Raw genomic sequence first — 16,483 nt, forward strand, 5'->3', positions numbered from 1 at the left:
CATCTTTCAAGGCAGGCTCAAACTTCACTCCTCTGAGAAACCTCCCCCAGCTTCCAGTTCTAAGAGCCTCTCTGTCCTCTGTGTTCTAATACAGAGTCTCTGAAGTTGGTTTGCCCTGTAGGCATTGATTGGCTATAATGCACTAGAGCTCCAATTTAAATTTACCCATCTTTCAAGGCAGGCTCAAACTTCACTCCTCTGAGAAACCTCCCCCAGCTTCCAGTTCTGAGAGCCTCTCTGTCCTCTGTGTTCTAATACAGAGTCTCTGAAGTTGGTTTGCCCCGTAGGCACTGATTGGCTATAATGCACTAGAGCTCCAATTTAAATTTATAAATATGTGTATTCAACCCTACCTTCCACCTAATACCTTGTACTGAACTGGCATTCCCCAAGCATCTGTTTCTTGTTTGATTGGTTTTTTCCTCATCCCATTTATCCACCTGGCCCAAGTCAATCTCTGCCAGTGAAGGGGTCTGTTAGAAATGGGTGGTGGTGGCATTATTATGCAGCTGAGGCAACTGCACTTGGAAGATAGTTGAAAAGAAAGGAGAGGAAGCAAGTGCCAAGAAAAAGGTGGTCAGAAAGCAGAGGGCACATTCTCTCATCTGCCTGAAACTGGATTTCCTTACCGATGAGAATAGTCAGCATGATGAGAATAGTCAGTGTGTCCTGGGAGGATACACTGGACCACGTCAAGGTGTCGATCGTCCTCCTCCTCCTCCTCCTCCTCCTTGGGTGAGTTATGGAGAAACCCCAGGGAAAGTGATTCCACACGATGGCAGTTCTCAATACAAAAAGAAGAAACTACATGGTCCATTCTAGTGGAGAGACTGATCTCAATTTTGGGGAAGTGGTCCATGGCCCTTTGCACAAAGTCCTCCTCTTGCATCTCGTACAAACAGTAGAAAAGTTCCAGCTGGCTGGGCTGGATCTGCAACTTCTTGGCCTTGGCTTTTTCTTCAATCCATTTCAGCAGCTCCAGCCTGATCTGCTGAGAAATCTTGCAACTTAGTTTCTTCTCCAAGTAGGTGGTCCTCTCCTGGTTTACAAGACCAAAGAGGAAACGGACAACAAAAATCAGATACCCCTTTTCAAACTTGCCATAGTTTTCAAGAAGGACCGTCACATCTCGGTTTGGAAGCTCTGGACAACTCTTTGGTACATTCCTCATCCCCCCGTCTTCCTCCTCTTCCAGGAGGTAGTACATGGCAGCAAAGAACTCCTGGAAAGTCATGTGGATGAAGCTGTAGAATTTCTCACAGTCCACTGCCTTTTGGAACAGGTTCATCCTCAGGAAAGCAGACACATCCACCTTCTGCAGACCATGATCCCTGAGGTCACTCTCCTCAAATAGGATTTTCTGGTTCCAGATTCCATCTGCGGCCAAAGAGCAGAGCCCCCAGAGGTAGGTAGAGAGGCAGTTCTGGCTCCCTCCTCCAGACTGCAACAAACTGGAAAGGAAAAAGACATATACTGCAGTGGTGGTCTTAGACGTCTGGGCAAGACTCTTGCCACTCTCCATCTGCTGTTTTAGTCCAGTGCACACAATCCAACAGACCAGGGGAATAAAGCACATAGTGAAGAGGATCTCGTTCTCCTGAATCAGCCTGAAGGCTTCCCTGGCTTGTGCCTCATCTGAGAAATACTTGAAGAAATACTCCTTTCTTTTGGCCTCTGAGAAACCCAGGATCTCCACGTGACGAGGATGGTCCAGTAAATGCTGCAGCTTCTCCAGGGCCACAGGTCTGGTGGTGATGAGCAGAGAGGCCTCAGGAAGCAGCTTCTTTCTGATGAGGCTGCTCAGGAGAATGTCCCCCTGCTCGGCCTTCTGCCAGTCCATGCAGAGTGCCCCTATGTGCTCGTCAAAGGCACCTTGGAGCTCATCGAAGCCATCCATGAGGAAGAGGATCCTGGAGGGCTTGCTTACGATCTTGCATATGGGTGGGTTGGGATCAGGGCAGCAGCTAACAATGAGGTCCCCCAGACTCCTCTGTGTCACGAGGCTCACCTCCCGACAGTTGATGTAGAACAAATAGTCAAACCTGTCCTTGTAGAGTTTCCCTGACGCCCAGTCCAACATAATCTTCCTGGCCAGTATTGTTTTCCCAATGCCTGCTGCTCCCTGGAACACCACCGTGTGCACAGGCTCTGAGTGTTCATCATCGGGATCAAACAGCAATTCCATTTTAATGGGACTCATAGGGCTGTCCCATGTCTTGGCTGAGGTCCTGCCAATGGCCAGAAGCTCATGCTCCCTTTCCTGCTGGCTGCGGTGCTCCTTGACGAGACGCAGCCTGGTGTAGCGTTTGTTGAGGTTCACGCTCTCACCCAGTCGGGCATTCCTATCTTCGATACACTGAAATCTGCTTCTCACATGTCTTCTGTACTTCTTACAGTAATCTACAACAGAGACGGAAAGTTAGACTTTGGGAACAGCCCACACACATCTACCTCAGATGAGCTATAAACAGGGCCCTGTGATTGAGAGGTGTGGTTTCTCTCTACTTGCTTAGATATAGAAGGTCCCAGAAACTCTGGTGAATTTTTCATCTATACACTTGAACAGAAGACAGTGCTGTAAGTGCAGCCACCAGAGAGAAAATCCTTTTTGTCCAATCTTATTCCTTTGCGTAGTCTGCAGCCCATGCCTTTTAAAACTGCAAGCACTTACTCACCTCCCCTTGGTTCTGGGACTGCAAGGAGCCGTGCAAACATAAATGTGTTTCTTCAGCTGACAGTGCATTCCTGAGACAGGCCTTTGCACCCAAAAAGCAGGAACGTGTAGAATGGCCAAGCTTCCCAGCTACTCAGCTTTCCAGCACCTCCTAACCAGGTCTGAAACCCAACTGGAAGCACCACCCTTATTGCTTACCTTTCTTCCTTTTACAGATAGAGATTCTGGAAAGGTATCCCAGTAAACCCATCCACTCCTCTTCAATGCTCTCTTCCCGGCATATCACAGTGGGATTAGAAACATGTGCATTATCTGAACATAAAAGGAAAAAAATACAAAGTGTCAAAAACCAGAACTCTTAACCACAGGATGAAACTGACACCCAGCCTAATACCTGGCACGGGTCAAAGGCACCTGCCCCAGACATCTCCCAAATCAAAACATGGCTCAGAGTTGCAGGTGGAGGTACACAGTCAGGTACAGTTGGGAGTGTTCCTGCGCTCCTAATTTGAAAGCAATGGCTGTCTCCCACCTGCGAAGCATTTGGTCCTCATTGTATCCAGTCTCAGAATCTCTTTCCCAGGCCCAGGTATCAGTTGGCAAACATGTTTGGCAGACAATGTTTGTTTTATCCTCCTTCGTCTTTGGCAAAAGCTCTCCACTACCTCCAAGATGGTCATGAGCCAAGAAGGATCACCCTTCCCTGATCCCAAATGCCTGTAATCCATTTTTTCCCATGTCTGGTGCTTTCAAGTGTAGATTCCTGTGTCTTCAAGAGTGAGAATTACTAATCTGTTTTATGTCTAATTCAGTAGTTCAGAATCCTGGCTGACTTTCGATTCACCTAGGAAGCTTTTTTTTTTTTTTCCTTTTTGTCTTTTTTTACTGACCGGTAACGGGATCGCAACCCTCGGTGTTGCACCCGCACCGCGCTCAGCCAGTGAGCGGGAACCAATCTCCACATGGGATCTGAACCCTCGGCGGGAGCGCCGCCACGCTCCCAAGCAGCGCACTCTCCAGTGTGCCACCAGGCTGGCCCCACCTAGGAAGCTTTATGAACACCAACTCCAGGACCCTGCCCTCTGCAATTCTTTTTCAGTCTGAGGTGAGACACAGGCACCATTATACAAGGGGTCTTCAAAAAATTCATGGAAAGAGCTGGCCAGTTACCTCAGTTGGTTAGAGCATGGTGCTGATAATATCAAGGTCCAGGGTTCGATTCCTGTACTGGCCAGCTGATTTAGAAAAACAACCTGATTTAAAAATGGAAAATGGACTTGAACAGATCTTTCTCCAAAGATGACATACAAATGCCCAACAAGCACATGAAAAGATGTTCAACATCACTAATCATTAGGGGAATTCAAATTAAAACTACAATGAGATACCACCACATTCTCATTAGGATGGCTACTCTCCCCCCACCAAAAAAAAAGTGTCCATAAGGACATGGAGAGATCAGAACCCTTATTCACTGTTGGTGGGAATATAAAATGGGGCAGCAGTACGGCAGTTCCTCAAAAAGACTAAACATAGAATTACCATATGGTCCATAACTTCCACTTCTGTGCAATCCAGAATAATTCAAAGCAGGGTCTTGAAGAGATATTTGCCAATGCTCAAGGTGGAAGTAACCCAAGTACCAATTGACAGATGAATAAACAAAATGTGGTATATCCATACAATGGATATTATTCAGTCTTAAAAAGAAGGAAATCCTCACACACACTACAACATGGGTGAACCCTGAAAACATTATGCTGAGTAAAATAAGCCAGTAACAAAAAGACAAATGCTGTATGATTCCACTTAGATGAGGTACCGAGAGTCGTCAAATTTATACAGACAGAAATTAGAATGGTAGTTGCCAGGGGCTGGGGGATGAAGCAATGGGGAGCAGTTGTTTAATGGGTAAGCAGTTTCAGTTCTGCAAGATAAAAAGAGTTCTGGAGGTTGGTTGCACAATAACATGACTGTACTTAATACTTCTGAACTATACACTTAAAACTGATTATTTTTAAATTTTTTTTTAATTTTAATTTTTTAATTTTATTCTTTTTTTGCGGGAGGTCGGCCAGTATGGGGATCCAAATCTTTGACTTTGGTGTTCTCAGCACTATGCTCTCCCAAGTGAGCTAATTGGCTGGCCTCAAAAATTATTAAGATGGTAAATTATGTTTACCATAGTTAAAAAAAAATTGTCTTCCTTCTACTCACCCCATTCTGGCTCATCCCTCTTAGCTTTCTCGTAAAGGTCTCTCCTGTTGATTGCAGCAAAAATCCACACAGCCATGGCCCACGCCTTCTCCTCCCCATTAAAGTCAATCATCAAGGTGGCTAGATCCACATGGTCTGCCTTCTCCGTCTGACTCCTCGGGAGCGAGATGCAGCCCTTCTGAGGAGGATAGTCTTCTAAATGCATTTTGAATTTCTTTAAGTCCACATCCTCCAGGTCCTCCAGGTAACGGGACAGCTTGCAGCGGATGCTTTCCATCTTCATCTGCAGCCTTTCTCAAGGTCCTTGGACTTAGGTCCACACTGGGAAACCAGGCAGCGAAAACAGCATATGGATAAAAAGAGTCTTTTTTAAAGTCTCCTTTCAAAGAGAACTAATTAACAAAAACTCAGAAAACTCAAAGGAAAAAAATTTCTAGTGACTATGAGTCACCATCTTTAATTTTGAAAGGTGAGCAAATCCTTACCAGATAGGTCTCCTGTTGGTTTGGATCCAGAAGTGTGTCCTGAGCCATGGAAGAAAGGTTTCCCTATGGAGAGAAATAAATAAACCCATAAACATGATCATATTACAGTGAACCACCACTTCATGATGCCCCCTTCACATATCACCAAGAAAACTTCAGACTCTTTGATTTCTGGGCTATGACCCTGGACATACTCATCACTATTCCTAACTTTAATTTCCTCATCTATAAAATGAGAGAGCAGAAGAGATTGCCTTCAATTGCCTTCCAACTGAAGGCTCTGGTTCTTTGCTTCTGTTTTGACCTGAAGGCATATGGATGAGGAGCCTAAAGAGGAGGAAGCCAGGAGGTGAGTAACTGTGGTCACAGCATAGCAGTACCTGATTCCTTCATTTTACTGTATTTGGCAAAGCACTCCATCAACCCAAAGCCACAAATAATGCTACAGGGAGGGAGAGGACCTGGAAAATGGTAAAACTCTCCAAACTGGAATTTATGTGACCACAGTTCAATGTTCAAGACACTTCGAACTCACTCATCAATCCCTATTCTATCTCCATTCGTGCCTCTCCGTTCCTGGTTTCATGTGCCCCCCAAGACCAGCCCTTTATACATTTTGGGAGGAGTGGTCTTCAGACAGGTTCTCCAGGTCTGTAGACCCTCCCAGCTCCTGCCATATCAATCTTTCCATCCACATCAGGATTCTCCTCTCCTCTGTGCTCCTCAGCCCTCACCCTAGCACACTCCACTTTGATCCTTACCTCCCCTTGGTTTCTCAGGAGGCTCATTTCCTCAGATGCATCCCATCTGCTCCCCTGGCAGGAGGCCAGGCAAATCTGCTGAAGTCCCGGGTGCAACCTGTGGTTGCTGCCCTGTCCTCACCCCTCGCCCACACATACACACACACACAATTTCCTCAGATGCATCCCATCTGCTCCCCTGGCAGGAGGCCAGGCAAATCTGCTGAAGTCCTGGGTGCAACCTGTGGTTGCTGCCCCGTCCTCACCCCTCGCCCACACATACACACACACGCACACACGCACTTGAAAACAGAAGGCCCAAAAAATGATAAACATAAAAACATTATAGAAATGTTATTGAAATGTTGTTGAAGGACAGACTTGGAGGCTAGAAGAAGAAATTCCTAGTCCGTTAACCAAGACAAGTTCTACCCCCTCAACACACCCTCCCCATTCCTCCCCAGTCCTTTCATCTACCCTGCTCCACAGAGCTGGACTCACCCAGATGCCAGCCTCAGAAACAGCCAGAGAGGAAATGTGATGAATTTATAGCAATCCCAGACCCAGCAGGGGCAGGAAGGATGTGGTCTCAGCACGGAGTGAACGAACTTGCATCACAGGCAAAGGCAGAGAGACTGTTACGTAGCTGGATTTTCCAAACCGAATCAACAGTGTTGCCAAAATCAAGCCTGGTCTGCAGAGTTGGATTCCTCTTGCCTCTCCTCGGGGGTTCCCTGTAGAAGCAATTGGGGGTGGGGAGTGAAACCGGCGATGCACAATCCATGTCTCCTCTGTCACGCAGAGCAGCCACGAGGGCCGTGATCTCCCTGCTGGCGGTGAGAGAAGTGATACTAAGGATAAGGCCAGAGCTGGTTAAGCACAGCACTGAGAGCATGACCTGGCCTTCAAACCCCAGACAGAGGGGTGCTGGCAAGTGACCTTGTGCATCTGCTTCCTCACCTGTAAAATAGAGACAGTAATGGAACCTCTCATAAAGGGTTGTCAGAAGGAAGGAGAGAATGGATAAAGGTAAGGCCTTTAGAACAGAGCCTGGTACGGAGAAGCTGGTAACAGCAGTTGCTTCCTATCACTCCTACCGTTGCTTTAGAATTATGTACAGGATGCTCTGAGAGACGAAAATGAGACATTACTCCTATGAAGTAAGGGCATGAGAGCAGATCCTCACTCAATAAACCAAGTGCTGCATGTCATTAGGGGCTGGGGCAGGAGCAGCAAGGACTTATGCTGAAGCTAAAGAGAGCAAATCAAATATGCACAAAAAGAAAGGAGCTCATTGGCTTAATCAGGGAAATTTTGTTTGTTTGTTTTCAGTCAAATTAATGGAGGTACAATACATATGCAGTAAAAAATCATGCCTTTATAAAAACAGATACACACACCAATGGAACAGAATAAAAAGAAGAGAAATGAACGCAGTCAAATTAATGGAGGTACAATACATATGCAGTAAAAAATCATGCCTTTATAAAAACAGACACACACACCAATGGAACAGAATAAAAAGAAGAGAAATGAACCCGAGCGTATACAGTCAACTAATTTTTGACAAGGCCACCAAGAACATGCAATGGGGAAAGGACAGTCTCTCCAATAAATGGAGCTGGGAAAACTGGATATCCACATGCAAAAGAATAAAATTGGTCCCTTACCTTGCACCATATGCAAAAATCGACCCAAAATGGATTAAAGACCTAAACATAACATCTGAAAATATAAAACTCCTAGAAATAAATGTAGGGGAAAGAAAAGGCTCCTTGATATTAGCCTTGGCAAAAATTTTTTTGAATATCTCACTGAAAACACAGGCAATAAAAACAAAAATAAATAAGTGGGACTACAACAAACTACAGAGCTACTGCAGAGCAAAGGAAACAATGAATGCAGTGAAAAGGCAGCCAATGAATTGGGAGAAAATACTTGCGAGCCATATGTCAGATAAAGAATTAGTGTCCAAAATATAGAACTCAACAGCAAAGAAAACAAATAATCCAATCCAAAAAATGGGCAAAGGACCTGATTAGACATTTCTCCACAGAAGAAGCAAAAATGGCCAACAAGTACATGAAAAGGTTCTTTAACATCACTAATCATCAGGGAAATCAAACCACAGTAAGATATCAACTCACACCTGTTAGGTTGGCTATTATCAAAAAGACAAGTGATAACAAGTGTTGGTGAGGGTGTGGAGAAAACACAACCCTTGTACACTAGGTGTTGGTGGGAATTTAGACTGGTACAGCCATTATGGAAAACAGTATGGAGGTTCCTAAAGAAATTAAAAACAGAACTACGTTACAACCTAGCAATCCTTCTTCTGGGTACATAGCCAAAGGAAATAAAATTGCCACCTCATAAAGATATCTGCACACCTATGTTCATTGCTGCGTAATTCACAATAGCCAAGATATGAAAATAACCTAAGCATCTGTCAACAGGTGAATGGATTAAAAAAAAATTGTGGTGTATATACACAATACGATATCATTCAGCCTTAGAAAAGAATGAGGCCCTGTCATTTGCCAAAATGTGGAAGAACCTGGAGGACATTACACCAAATGTAATAAGCCAGACAAAGGAAGAAAAACACTGCATGATCTCACTTATACGTGAACTCTTAAAAAACAATCAAGAAAACTTGCATACACAGAAACAGAGTGTAGAACAGTGGTTATCAGGGGTGGGGGAAATAAGGAGATTGAGGTCAAAAGGTACAAAGTTTAGGTTATGCAGAATAAATAAACCTAGAGATTTAATGCACATCATGAGGACTATAGTTAAAAATACAAGGGGTCTTGAAAAAGTTCATGAAAGGATTCATATTATCTCTTAATTCAATTTTTCCATAAACTTTTTAAAGTGCCCTTATATTCTATACTAAATTTGCTAAGAGAGTAGATTTTAGGTATTTTACCACACACACACATACACACAGGTAACTATGTGAGATTACGTATATGTTAATTTGCTTGACTTCAGTAATCGTTATACTATGTATACAGGTTACTTCAAAAAGTTCATGGAGGGCCGACCCCGTGGCACACTCAGGAGAGTACAGCGGTGGGAGTGCAGTGGCGCTCCCGCCCAGGGTTCAGATCCTATATAGGGATGGCAGGTGCGCTCACTGGCTGAGTGCAGTGCGGGTGACACCAAGCCAAGGGTTGCGATCCCCTTACCGGTCACAAAAAAAAAAAAAAAAGACCAAAAAGTTCATGGAAAAATTAAATGAAAAGATAATATGAATCCTTCCATGAACTTTTTTAAGACCCCTTGTATGTATATCAAAACATCGTGTTGTACACCTTAAATATATACAGTAAAAAGGGGAACCTTTTTTAAACAAAATAAAACACATATTTGCACTGATTAGCACATTTGTACACAAATCTGGAAGAACTGTATTTGGAACTACACCCAGGAAGTGGGAGGAGACAAAGAACTTATTTTCTACATTATACACTTCTGTTTTGATTGACTTTTTTCTCAGCAAGCACATATAACTTTGTAACTAAAAAAAGGGGGGGGGATGTTATCGAGTGCAGGTGGCATGATTTTGGTGGCACTGGAATAGGATGATACTGACTGTTGGTCTTTCTTGCTTTTCCATCCCCCCTTGGTATACCAGTCCTCCATCTAGCAATGCTCCTTTTTTTTTTTCTTTTCAGCCTACCTTGGAGAATTGGGACTTGCCAGTCTCCACAATCCCATAAATCAGTTCCTTAAAATAAATCTCAATCTCTCTCTCTCTCTCTCTCTCTCTCTCTCTCAGTTCTGTTTCTATTGGCTCTATTTCTCCAGAGACCCCTGACTAATACAGCCCTTGAGAAAGGACCCAGGACCCAACCTGAAACCTCCAGCCCAAACCCCAGAATGGGAAATGACAGAAACTATTAATGGGTCCAGGGGATAAGAAACTTCTAGGGAGAGACAGAAACTACTAGAGTCTGGCAGAGGACAACATGCCTCACCGACCCAGATGTAGCCCAGAGATAATATATAACTCTCAGAAAATCCCTCTTCTAAAACAAGAAAATAGTGCCCAAGGTGCCAAGTGGGCAGATGAGGACATATTCACAAAAACCTGCATGGTCCAGATGCAAGGAAAAAGCAGATTTCTGAGACAACTGGGAATCCCCAGGGGCCTGAGGCTGGGATGAGGATGTAGTACCAGATGCAGCTGGGAAGGAGGCTGGTACCCAAGATGCTATAGTTTGAATGATGGTGCCCTTCCAAAATTCATGTAAAAATTTAATCCTCAATTCAACAGTATTAAGAGGTGTGGCCTTTGGGAGGTGATTATCAACCTTCTATGGGATTAGCACCCTTATATAAGGGGTCCAGGTTAAAAGGAGTACTCTCTTTTGCCCTTCTGCCTTCCTTCATGTGAGGACACAGCAACAAGGTGTCCTCTTGGGAGCAGGGAGCAGCCCTCACCAGACAAAAATGCTGGTGCCTTGATCTCAGACTTCCCAGACTCCAGAACTGTAAGAAATAAATTTCTGTTCTTTATAAATTACCCAGTCAGATGGACTAAGACACAAGGCTAGGCAGAGTGATCTCAGAAAGGCTCAGCAAGAACCAGAGATCAACGCAGTGGCCTGACACTCTTCTCCTCTCTCTGGCAAGGGAGTGCCATAGCGTCTAAGTTTAGAAAAGAAAGAGATTGCATTTTAAACTGAAAGTGACTGACTGACCTTAAAAATGGCAATTTCACTTTCTATTGTCAGCGGAAATGTGCCACAATAGAGAAAAGTCATGAATGAAGACAAATTCAGTTGTACGAAGTACACCATTTTAAACTGAAAGTGACTGACTGACCTTAAAAATGGCAATTTCACTTTCTATTGTCAGCAGAAATGTGCCACAATAGAGAAAAGTCATGAATGAAGACAAATTCAGTTGTACGAAGTACACTCATAATTTGACATTACTGAGTCTCTATGAGTTCTTGGGAGGAGAAGCCACTTTATGTTGCTTCTGCTGCTCTTCCCTCTTTCCAACGACAACTGCTTCCTGGGGACCTGCACTGCTGGGGCTGCCTCCTCCCTTTTGCAGTCTCTCGGCTTCCCCAGCTGAGATGGGTTGCCATGTGTTTATGACTCAAGCATTCCAGAGGCCCCAATTCTTGGACCTCTACACCTTTTAGAAATGGATTAAAGAAGATTTGTCCAGCCATCATGAAAAAGGTCACCAGTAGCTACTTTATAAGAGACAAGTCCTTCAAATAACCATCCTAAGCACCATATTTGGCATTGGCTTCTTCCATTCCCATTTAGCTTTTCTTCTTCCTGTGTTCATAAACTGTTCTCTAGAATTTACAAAGAGCATTAGAGTCAGAGACTCTTGTCGTGGCATTCCAACTACGGTTATTTTCCTCATCCACTTTTAAGCGATACCTCCCAATGCTCCCCAATATTTCTGTAAGAATCATCCCAAGTTAAGGCAAATTGAAGATTGCAAACTCAAATCCAAAAGGAAAACAGATAAACATTCTTGGTTGTAAAAGTAGTAGGTGGTATGATTTTGTGAACCCTGTATCAGTTGACTAAAAACCAGTAATCATGTCATTTATATGTTATTTTATTGATGAAGTATAAACACTTTCACATATGAAAAGATAAATTCAATCCTCCCAGAATTTTTTTTTTTTTTTTTTGTAGAATTTTAGGTGCCTTTTTCTATTTTGTCTCCTTTTAAATAAATTTTTAGTTAATTCATACTAGGAAGAGAAGGTAAATTTTTAGATGTTAGGTTTAGAGGCAAAATCTTGGCCTCACAGTATACTTACATTTTTAAGTTAGTTGCCAACATATACAATCAGGGATTTTATATAAAATGGCCAGATTCCAGGTTTCTGTCTAAAACAGAATTCTAGAGCCAAGTCAATCATCTTTCCTTCAACAAATGTGTAACAAGGAGCCAGTACAGACCACCCCGTTGAGCTGGGGCATAAGCTCTTCGGTTTTCGGCGGTCTCTATCACTACCTACTGCTTTTTAGATTCAGTCTATGCCTCTCATTCATACTGCCTGCTGGAAACTACAGGAATTTGAATTCACAACTCCTGACTCTCCATCTTAAACAAAAAATAAATAAATAAACAATTCAAGTAAATTTATCAGAAAGAAGGGGCATTTGGGAAAGTTGTTATATGCAGGGGAAAAAACAAACAAAACAGTTATTTCAGCACACCCTTGTCCACCTCAGCATTATTCACAATAGCCAAAAGGTGGAGGCAACCCAAGTGTCCATCAACAGATGAATGGAAAACAAAATATGGTATGTATATACCATGGAACTCAGCCTTAAAGGAGTAGGAAATTCTGACACATGCTGCAACATGGATCTTACATTGAGGGCGTTTGCTAAAGTGAAATAAACCAGTCACAAAAGAACAAATACTGTATGATTCTACTTATGTGCGGCTTCATGATGGTTACCAGGGACTGCGGGGAGAAGGGAATAGGGACTTAGTGTCTAATGAGTACAGAGTTTCAGTTCTGCAAGATGAAATGAGTTTTGGAGATTGGTTGCACAACAATGTGACTGTACTTAACACTACTGAACTGTACAGTTAAAAATAATTAAATTGGTAAATTTTATGTTTTATATATATATATATATATATACTTATATATATATATGTTTTCCAAAATAAAAAATAAGAAAAAGTTGTTTTATACGTTTCCACACTTAATTTTCTCTCTCTCATTTAGCCCATAGAGAGGTAAAAAGAGCCGTGGAAAGAATGCTGCTCCTACCAAAAAATAGCTAAAGTAAGCAATTATATTTCACTTTACCAAATATACCAATATAAACTGCAGATAGGCTGAATACTTACAATATTTATATGAGCACAGAGAAATGAGGAATACACATCACTTTTGCCTCTTAGGTCATCCCTAAAAGATGTGACTGGGTGGGCAGAAGGAGGAGAAGTTTCTGCTTCATGCAATTCTGTATCATCTGGGTTTGTGGCAAAAAAAAAAAAACTTCAAAAATCTGTAAAAGTTATTAAAAAAAAAAAAAAGCTAAAAAGACATCCTGTTAAAGAAGGCAGAGGAGAAAGCCCTAGCCTCTAGGTCATCTATGAAATCAACCAAGAACAAAAGAGAAACAAAAAAAATATCTGCTTCTATGAAGCCACAACTCTGGGCACAGTTGGATATGATGAGGAAGACCCTCTGCAGACACTGGGGAAGTACAGAGAAGTCAGGGTTCGCTGGTCCAGGGGGCACACACTCGTGTGAATCAGCAACCCCAAGTCCCACCCTTCTTGCAACTACAAGGTCGAGTGTGTGGGCAAACCTGAAAACATCTTTGAATACTGTGGGCCACAGCAGTGGCAGGAAATTGACACAAAACAAGAACATGCATCTTTGAGAGCAAGTGGTTATCTGTTACCAGTGTGGGAGAAACTGCAGGTCAATACAAGCCTGACCCATGCTGACACAGGGTAGTTGAGAAGTACAAGCTAAATCTCCCCCAAATCTTTCACATGCAAGGTTTCGATGTGAATCAAAGAGACTTCCTGCTAGTCTGGAGAGAACTACACCCAGCAGAAAGAACAGGATGAAGGCCGGAGGGCTGGACTCATACTGACCGCCCCATCAGCTAGTGCCCAGACCTGGGCCTCACACCAACTCCTGGGCCATGGACCTTGTGCTGGCCTGACAACATGGATGAATCCCTTCTCAGAATAATATCTTCAAATGCATAAAATAAACTATAGCTAGATAGGAAAAATAAGTTGTAGTGATCTACAGTAGTGCTAGGCATCTATAATTAACAATAATTTATTGTATGTTCTCAAATGGCTAGAAGAGAGGAGTTCAAATGTTCTCATGACAAAGAAATGATAAATTTTTACAATGATGAATACGCTGATTACCCTGATTTGAATAATCATGGAAGAGAGAAGAAGGGAAAGGAAGATGCTTCTCTATTCCCAGGATCAAAAGCAAGCATCTGCTCTTGTAAGATGCAGGAGGTAAGAAGCTTCAGATTCAATGAAAGCTCACTTGCTCTTCAAATTATTCACCAAGATGCCCTCTGGGGTGGAGGTGGAGTTGGGGAGCTTGTGTCCTCAAAAGGCCTCACACTCAGATACTTGAACTTATCTCCACACGAGTTCTGCTATCACACAACTGTAGGCACAGGTCCACATACCTACAGGTGGGACTTGGGGTTGCAGCATGTCGAATTTTCGTTTTCATATTCCTATAATTATTTTATTCAAAGCACAATATTATTGCAAGACACTTCCAAGTGTGATAGGATGTTTAAAGGGAAAAAAAAAACAAGTCCAGACTTTCAGGTGATGGTGAGCAGCCAGGCTCCTCTGATCCCTCTTTTTGACTAGGCCTTGACCTGGGCCCCTATCCTGTCTTCAACCTGCCTATCCCAGTTTTAGCAAGAATTCTGTTAAGTCATTCCTCACCCTTGATATCTGATCACCCTCAATATCTGATCAGGTTCCTCATGCCACACCATCTCCCAGGTGATGTTTGATCATCCTGGCCTGTCTTCAGCAAGAATCTTATTAGGTCAGTTTAGCAAGAATACCCCTACCCTCATTAAAGAAAAATTATTCAATAATACTTGTTAAAGTACGGTAAGGCAGACTTTATTCAGGGCCACTGTAATAGGTATAGGGACCCCTGCAACAGGATTTTGCAGTAGGGGAGAAAGACTGGGCTGGACTCTGAGTACAACAAGGAAAAGAGGGTATTTATAGCCAAAAAGCAGAGAGGGGGTCAGTGGAAGAAAAATTACTCATGTTGCAGGGAACCCTAAGCATTTTTAATTGTTGAGACTTTCCCTTTCCCACTTGAGAAACTGTTTCAGCAACTCTATGCTCCACTGGGAACTCGAGCCCCTGCCATTACCTTGCTTGCTTCTTGGGCCCACCTTCTGTGAGATGCCAGCAGCCTCACACCCCTCCCCCAGGGGCCAGAGGCAAATTAGGCTTCTAAAGTGACCAACAGACTGTGTCCCACAATCAGCCAATCCAAATTAACAGGACAGCATCTCTCATTTACATAAGAGGACCTGAATGAGAAAATAGGAGAAAGAAGGGAGGGAATTTAGGCTATATAAGGGGGTCACTTCTTTTGTTCTGGGAGACAGTGGCTTGGGAGTTTTTTGCCCTCCAGTGCCCTCCTTGCTTGCAAGCAATAAAGCGCTATAACATTGAACAAAGAGCTGCAACACTAAAATAAAGAGCTATAAAACTGCAACACCGATGCCAGTTTTGAATTCCTCTGTGTGTTCGCCCCACATTAAGAGGAAACATCAGGGGTAAGGAGGGATTCTTCCTAAAGACAGGCCAGGTAATCAGAACATCACCTGGAGGGTGTTGGGAGATGAGGAACCTGATGTGATATTGAAAGTGATCAAATATCAAGGGTGGGGACCTCTTGCTAAACTGACTTAAAACAGGATTCTGTGAGGAAGTACACAGATGAGTCTAGGAAAAGCTTCAGGAGCCGACTAAAGTTTGGTCAAGCAAAGCATCTTTGTCATCCTTGATGTCTCCTCTAGTAATTTTCCATCCACATACCCCTACCTTGCCCCTGGGCTATAAATCCTCACTTGTCCCTGTCATACTGAGATGAGCTTAATCTCTCTCCCCTGTTGTGATATCCCTATTGCAATAATTCTGAATAAAGTTTCCCTTACCATTTTAACAAGTGTCAGAATAGTTTTTCCTTTAACAATGGCTATCACTAAAGCTCCTAATGGTGTAACATACCCCAGTTCATCTAAAGTACCAGAGTGAAAACTACAGATAGATCTACCATACAATCCAGCAATCCCACTTCTGGGCAAACACCCAAAGGAATGGAAATTATCATGTGGAAGGTACACCTGCACTTCCATGTTCATCGTAGCTCTATTTACAACAGCCAAGAAATGGAACCAACCTAAATGTCCATCAACAGACAACTAGTAAGGAAACTGTGTGGTATATATACACAATGGAATACTACTCAGCCATAAAAAAGAATGAAATTCTGCCATTCACAGCAACGTGGATGAGCTTCGAGAAAATTATGTTAAGTGAAATAAGCCAAGCACAGAGGGGAAAACACCACGTCTCACTCATAAGTGGAAGTGAAGAAGCAAAGAAATAAAGAAAGACCATAATAAAACATTGAACTTTCAGAAGGAGAAAACAGACGTATAGTTACTAGAGGTGGGAAAGGAGGAGGGACAGGGGAAATAGGGAGTAACTGGGTAAGGGACACAAAAAGTAATTACGATTTGTAATGATGTTGATAATATTGATTTTTTTTTTTTTTTGTCTTTTGTCTTTTTCTGTGTCCGGCAACGGATTGCAACCCTCAG

At 43.0% G+C, this 16,483-nt stretch overlaps 1 protein-coding gene across 3 annotated transcripts in view; it reads right to left on the reverse strand.

The window, feature by feature from the left end:
- NLRP3 (NLR family, pyrin domain containing 3) overlaps positions 1-6,742 on the reverse strand; it is a 33,050-nt gene extending 26,308 nt beyond the window's left edge. For all 3 annotated transcript variants that reach the window (XM_008579967.1, XM_008579966.1, XM_008579968.1), the window contains exons 1-5: positions 6,618-6,742; positions 5,377-5,439; positions 4,892-5,212; positions 2,873-2,986; positions 630-2,400 (exon numbers count right to left, since the gene is read on the reverse strand). In XM_008579967.1, the coding sequence (XP_008578189.1) occupies positions 630-2,400; positions 2,873-2,986; positions 4,892-5,174 (2,168 nt within the window). In that variant the 5' untranslated portion in view covers positions 5,175-5,212; positions 5,377-5,439; positions 6,618-6,742. The remainder of the gene's footprint in view (positions 1-629; positions 2,401-2,872; positions 2,987-4,891; positions 5,213-5,376; positions 5,440-6,617) is intronic.
- Between the last annotated feature and the right edge of the window lie 9,741 nt (positions 6,743-16,483).

Source organism: Galeopterus variegatus, unplaced genomic scaffold, assembly GCF_000696425.1.
Source record: "Galeopterus variegatus unplaced genomic scaffold, G_variegatus-3.0.2 Scaffold1997, whole genome shotgun sequence".
Taxonomy (NCBI): domain Eukaryota; kingdom Metazoa; phylum Chordata; class Mammalia; order Dermoptera; family Cynocephalidae; genus Galeopterus; species Galeopterus variegatus.